The sequence below is a fragment of the Haliotis rubra genome, unplaced genomic scaffold, assembly GCF_003918875.1.
Source record: "Haliotis rubra isolate DU_JTF1 unplaced genomic scaffold, ASM391887v1 Scf1118, whole genome shotgun sequence".
NCBI classification, from domain to species: Eukaryota; Metazoa; Mollusca; class Gastropoda; order Lepetellida; family Haliotidae; genus Haliotis; species Haliotis rubra.
Window position 1 is genome coordinate 150,038 of NW_025765024.1, and position 7,448 is coordinate 157,485.

General features: G+C 41.2%; 1 protein-coding gene across 1 annotated transcript; it reads right to left on the minus strand.

The window, feature by feature from the left end:
* On the minus strand, positions 1 to 1,110 carry LOC124289309 (5-hydroxytryptamine receptor 3A-like). Its single transcript, XM_046725922.1, has one exon. The coding sequence runs from the start codon at positions 1,108 to 1,110 to the stop codon at positions 1 to 3; it is 1,110 nt and encodes a 369-aa protein (XP_046581878.1).
* Between the last annotated feature and the right edge of the window lie 6,338 nt (positions 1,111 to 7,448).

Here is a 7,448-nt window from a genome sequence, read left to right on the forward strand (position 1 = left end):
CTATACACAAAACACCAGCAGAGACATCAGTGCCAGAAGCAGGAACACTCCGAACAAAACTAGGTCTGTTTTTGTTGCACACTTCAGATGTGGACGTTCAGTGCCGTTCGTGGTGACTTTGGCATTCGCTGGATGTACACCAGACTTGGTCTGAAGTCGGAGACCCCTACTGCGGACATTGAGGATGGCCATGGTTGTGAGGATAGCCAGGCAGCTCTGGCAAAGAACGAGGGTCAGGTACACAGACAGTCGACAAACGTCTCCAGACTTGGGAATTGAGTCGTTGACGAAGTTCAAGAACACTGCATAGGATACAAATATTGAGATGAGGTAGGACATCTTCTCTCCGGAGTCAGCTGGTAGGAGGAACACACAGGCGTTGAGCAGAGAGAGAAGAGTCATGGGAAAGATGATACTCACTATATAGAACATGCTCTTGCGTTTCAGAAGAAATTCAAAGGATGCAACACTTGATATCCCGGGCTTGTTAACATGTACATCCTTGGCTAGTATGTCGACCAACTCCCATTCACTGTTCTCAATGAAGAAAGATGGCAGTCCCTGTATAATAGAACCTGTCGTAGCTATTCCAAGATCGAAATTGTTTGCAGGTGTGAACAGGATGCTACATCGCTGCTGGTCAAACGGGTACAGAGTGATGTCTATTTGACAAGTGGTCTTGAAACCCTCAAGAAACTGAAGTGTTGTTATTCCATACATGTTAATCTTCGGCAATTGGTTTGACGACATAGTTACGTCTTCAAGGGCATTAGGAATGGCAAAGACAGGTGTCCACACATGTTTCTCAGAGATGGTCACTTTCGTAATATTTTCGTAATCGGTTTTGTTCCAAGCCAGATTTCTGTCGAGCCACGTTGTGGAGAAACAAGCACTAAAAGTGAATGTCCGCTCAGCAGCATTGAGATTGGAAATCGACATTGGCAACATACTTATGTTAACCCGTTTCTCATTGGGGAGATCAACACTGATGCCAGCATTTCTATCCTTTTGGAGATGTGCCTTCAGTCTCCCTAATGCCGACCTGGTTCCATCAATGGTATTGAAGCAGAACAGTGTGGCGAGTAAAACGTAGAGGATTTTAACAGACATGTTTCCGTGTTCAGTGGTGATGTTCACAATGAGGGCTATCCAACAGCTTTTCATTTTATAGACTGTTGCTTAGATTATTATAATGACTCGGCACTGATCAATTAAATGAGCAAACTAGAATAGCAGATTTAAAAGCACATGCATTAGTGATAATTAAGTGAAACATAATATTTCTCCGTCAATATTTTCCCCTGCCATCATTAAGCCGAGATAAAGACATTTTATGAGACATGATGCAGTCATGGTCCTAGTAATGGAAATTGCAGTGCTAACAGGTAAACTGATGACAATAATCATGTTTATATACACCGTGATGCGTATTTCGAAAATATCGTTAATTGGCGTTTAACTAACAAGTAACACAAACTTCATAGCTTTTCAAAACATGACTAGACTAGAAACATTTAAATGTAGTGTTATGTTACTATTAACCAGCATACTGATTTTAAACTATGTTCTGCATAGGGAATATATAGGCATTGCACGTCAGTTACTTCAAGGCATTAAAAACACAGTAGACCTAAAATAGTCTGATGGCGGACGTTGCACACCGTGACATATATACATTTACATAAGAAATTAAAGATGGCGTCACGTTCCCATCAGACACGACATAAACCACAACTTAAGGCAGTACTGCCATGTGGATGGCACTCCTTCCACCGTGCCTTTTTGTCACCCCTTCTATTATAAATATGCTAGCCAACTGCCGCTAACAAATATGTGACTGTTTCAAGAATGTTCATTTGTGTGCTAAGACCTTCAGCAGTGGCATGGATGTAACAAATTTTCCCAAGGCAAGCCGCGACTCTGTGAAGTCCACACTGGGTACCGTATGGAACCGTTATGTTTTTAAAAGGTCAGTTGTTTGGATGCATTTGCACACGTACATTGACGTACTTCGTACCGTTATGTGCAGCGTCATTCACTGTGATACAGTAATTCAAGTATATCACATTGTTTCTGTTGACCTTCTGTAGGGGGAGTGGTATGGTATATTTACACGGACAGTTCTGGACGGTGCTGTATGGTACTAAAAGGTTGCTTCTGTGGAATGGTTTTGTTCTTATTCCTAAAGGCGGAACAAGATAATTGTTGCCCATATGGGAAGGAGGTCACAGGGTAGTATTTTCCTTATAAGTCCTTAGGGAGGTTACACCTTTTAGTGAACGTTGGTTTCACGGGTATCTTTATAGGGAAACTACTGTTTACATTTTAGCGTTTTTTAGATCGCAAACTGATATGGTAATAAGAACAATAACCAACTCATGACGGGGAATGGCAGATTATCTTTCCTCGTTACATTAGTTATGTAATTCTCTCGCTGAGGCTCGAGCATTACGTAATTAATATAACTGGGGAAATATAATCTGTCTCTCCAGGTCACTCGTTAGCTTTTGTCTAAATCTTCTTGTATGGGCCTTTCCAGCATAGCCCGACCCAGAATATGACAGAAGTTCCGGAACAGTTACACTATATGTAAGGGTCATGCCTTTGCCTTGTTCATCTCACAGTACATGTGACATTTACATACATTGTTTCCGATGAATGCCATTCAAAATTCCTATGCTCATCTTCCAGATGGCGCCAAATTCTTTTACAGATGTTTGGCAATGTTAAAACAGGGTATGGTGAGCCTCACCGCATTCAGTGAGTGAATGAGTTATGTTTAGCGTCACATCAGCAATACTTTAGTACCTTAGGCTTCAAGGCACCTTAATCCTGACATATGGACACCGTGTGGCATGTTGCAGACAGGTTAGGCCATTGAGATATAAACATCATCAACACCGTGTGGCATGTTGCAGACAGGTTAGGCCATTGAGATATAAACATCATCAACACCGTGTGGCATGTTCCAGACAGGTCAGGCCATTGAGATATAAACATCATCAACACCATGTGGCATGTTCCAGACATGTCAGGCCATTGAGATATAAACATCATCAACACCATGTGGCATGTTCCAGACAGGTCAGGCCATTGAGATATAAACATCATCAACACCATGTGGCATGTTCCAGACAGGTCAGGCCATTGAGATATAAACATCATCAACACCATGTGGCATGTTCCAGACAGGTCAGGCCATTGAGATATAAACATCATCAACACCATGTGGTATGTTGCAGACAGGTCAGACCACTGACATATGAACATCATCAACACCGTGTGGCATGTTGCAGACAGGTCAGACCATTGAGATATGAACATCATCAACACCACGTGGTATGTTGCAGACAGGTCAGACACTGACATATGAACATCATCAACACCGTGTGGCATGTTGCAGACAGGTCAGGCCATTGACATATGAACATCATCAACACAATGTGGCATGTTGCAGACAGGTCAGACCATTGACATATGAACATCATCAACACCATGTGGCATGTTGCAGACAGGTCAGAGCACTTACATATGAACATCATCAACACCATGTGGCATGTTGCAGACAGGTCAGAGCACTTACATATGAACATCATCAACACCATGTGGCATGTTGCAGACAGGTCAGACCACTTACATATGAACATCATCGACACCATGTGGCATGTTGCAGACAGGTCAGAGCACTTACATATGAACATCATCGATACCATGTGGCATGTTGCAGACAGGTCAGAGCACTTACATATGAACATCATCGACACCATGTGGCATGTTGCAGACAGGTCAGAGCACTTACATATGAACATCATCGGCACCATGTGGCATGTTGCAGACAGGTCAGATGAACACATCAACACATATGAACATCATCATCAACACCATGTGGCATGTTGCAGACAGGTCAGAGCACTTACATATGAACATCATCAACACCATGTGGCATGTTGCAGACAGGTCAGACCATTGACATATGAACATCATCAACACCATGTGGCATGTTGCAGACAGGTCAGAGCACTTACATATGACATATGAACATCATCAACACCATGTGGCATCATCAACACCAGACAGGTCAGAGCACTTACATATAAACATCATCAACACCATGTGGCATGTTGCAGACAGGTCAGACCATTGACATATGAACATCATCAACACCATGTGGCATGTTGCAGACAGGTCAGAGCACTTACATATGAACATCATCAACACCATGTGGCATGTTGCAGACAGGTCAGAGCACTTACAAATGAACATCATCGACACCATGTGGCATGTGGCAGACAGGTCAGAGCACTTACATATGAACATCATCAACACCATGTGGCATGTTGCAGACAGGTCAGACCATTGACATATGAACATGAACAGCATGTCGCAGACACATCCAACCATTGACATATGAACAATGGCATTTTGCAGAAAGGTCACGTCCTTTAGCAAATGATGACATTTCTGCCTTTGAAAATTTAATATCGAAAGACAGTATGATATCAACTTTATGTCCTCTCGATTGGCTTCGTAACTAATTTTGCAACCACGTTAGCTGTCTTGTCACCAAGTGAACTGCTTTGATTTTTGAGATTACTATCATGGTTTTTTCCCAATGTCCTTAAAATGACATACAGTAGGGTAAAAACTTCACCAAACAACCTATCATATTTTCTCGCAAAATGCATGTATCATTAAATTTTATCCATTCATTGTCTATGATTTCGCATTCGTTAAAAGGGTTACGATCAAAGCTCTTGTTTTCATAGTTACGCCTCTACAGGCCTGAAACTGTATTTTGAAACTGTGTCTGAATGTATCGTGCCAAATGATCAAGGTGGAAGTAATGTTTTTGAGCTGGAGGAACATGGTGGTTATTACATTTTAACGAAATGACAATGGTGTAATGTTGTTGAAAGTGGCGTATATATATAAACTCACTCACTCTTTAGTTTAAAGCAAGAAGCATTCTCCTGAAAGAACTTCACTAGACAAGCCATGTTGTTTCACAGTCATTGCTGGCACATGCCAACACAAGAGGAGATTTTAATCCACAGAGAATGATAATGATGTCTATTTTCTTACAATAACTGTTCCTTAGACAGGTATTTAGTCTCCACATGAGAAGGATGGTTGGCTGTAGTTGGATTGCCATCACTGTAGTCACAATGACATAGCAACTACAGAATCTGGACATACCCATTCGAGGTCATGACTCATCTATGATTTGTGGTAATGTCTCTCATATTACTTTGTCTTGATAATATTTATGTGCCAATATTGGATGGAAGTAATAAATATTCCATGCAAGGTTTTCTGTGTTATTGTTTGTTGAATTTCAAGTCTCTGCTAGATAGGTGAGTATGTAATTGTGAGGGAAATACTGGTGATGTTTCCAGCAATATCCCAGCTATAGCGCCAAGGCCTGTAAATAGTCAACTTATTTCTCACTCACTCAATCCAGGAGCCAAATACTTCAAATGCACAGTTCTACCTACCCGTGGTGTTTTTTGCTATTGCATTTTCAAAAGTAGTAATTACTCTGTTCTAACTAGCGTCCAAATTCATATGACACCTCCTGTTGGCGTTTTCACCCAGAAAACTGTGGTTGTCGTCAAAAGGCATCCACCGTATCCGCAAGGGCGTCCAGCATCCCATCCCGTCCATCTATCAAAAACTGGTCCCTGGCTGGCGCTCGGCAGCAGAGTCAGTATAAAGTGTTTGAGTGGGCGTATTCATGCTTAACTGCAGCATGGTATCTCAGCGAGCTACATTATGCACTATAAAACTAGCTCAAGTCTGGGTTAGTACAAGCAGCCACACATACACACGCATGCACGTCGTCATATGAGCGATATATTTTTAGGTACGACGTAAAAGCACATTTCACCTCACACACACTTTGCAGTCAACTGCACTGGTTACCGTCACTAACGTTCTCAACAGAACATGTGTCACGCAAATTTTCGAATATATCTGATTGAAAGATTTTCAAATTTGATAGAAACCGCGTGTCAGTCGCATGTATGCTCTAATTCTGTGTCAAGTACCTGATGTGTCTCTGGGGTCTACTGAGTCAAAATGAAAACGGAAGCTGGAAATGTAAGTATGAAAGTAAATGTCTGACAATAAACAAACACGTACGGAACATCTTTTCAAAACGAGATATCTATGTTGTTTGCACCCTAAACTCCTCAGTATTAAGGAACAAGGAACTGAATACGTTGTGGATGTATGAGTAAAGTGAACGTAGCCTGTAAATGGCTGACACATCCATTTCGGTAGGTGGTATTCGAGGGTCTGTTCAGAGGATACTCTGAACTTGTGTGAGTGAGTTAAGATTTAGAGCCACATCGGCAGTATTGCAGCCATATCGTGACTATAACAATATATACTGTCAAATAAATAAAAATTATTTTGTAAAATCCGTGAGCAAAGGGCAATAAAACAACTAGGGTATCGCAGATACAAAGTTAAAACTAGCATGTAAGCATTAAAACATTTATTACAAAACAGGACAATGCAATATACAAACTGGGCTATAGGTCACCAACAACAGAAGGTACATCGCCATACTAGGAACTGAATACGTAGTGGATTTATTAGTAAAGTGAACGTAGCGTGTAAATGGCTGCCACATCCCTTTCGGGAGGTGGTATTCGAGGGTCTGTTCAGAGGATATTCGGGACTTGGCATTATGGAACGTTACATATAAGATTGTATTGTTATGCAGATTCGACACTACTGTGTGTCTACGATACACAGAGAATAACGGAAAATCAATTCCTTGTCATGGCAAAAAGAATGTTGTGTAACCATTAACCGCAGCAAAGACAGCTGCTCGGTTTTTCCTTAACCCGCTGGGGTAATGCCTGTAATCTGAGGATGTTTAACAAATCCGTAACATAACTTCCCAAAACAGTATACATGTATACATATCATTGACTATAAGAACATACGGCTCATTATATCGCAGTCAACAAAATAATCTACACATACAAATCACTGAAGGATCACAAAATTGAAACAACAGTTACATGTTCGAAAGATGAGGGATATATTAAACAACGTTAGCATAGAATAACGACAAACGTTACATTTGTATTGCTTTGTGGAAAACGGTTTGGGTATCTATATCTAGCTGAATCCATCCTATGCACAAAACACTAGCAGGGACATCAGTGCCAAATAAATAAGAGCAAACAGGAGAAAAGTTGATGTAAGCGCCATATGTCTTGAGCAGACGTGGAGCGCCGTTCGTGTTTTTAGTGTCGTTTAGCAGTACACCCGTCTTGGTCTGACATTAGTTGACCACAGACTGAATAATTACCTAAGCAATCGACGCATGACAAAATGTTATTGCGAATCCCAAATATGAAATGTTAATTACACGCTAGGCATTCCCATAGAGAATGAGGGGATGGAGTTTCGACGTACAGACGAAATCCTTC

Coding starts and splice junctions, on each gene's coding strand:
- LOC124289309 (XM_046725922.1), bottom strand. CDS start 1,110: ATGTCTGTTAAAATCCTCTACGTTTTACTCGCCACACTGTTCTGCTTC.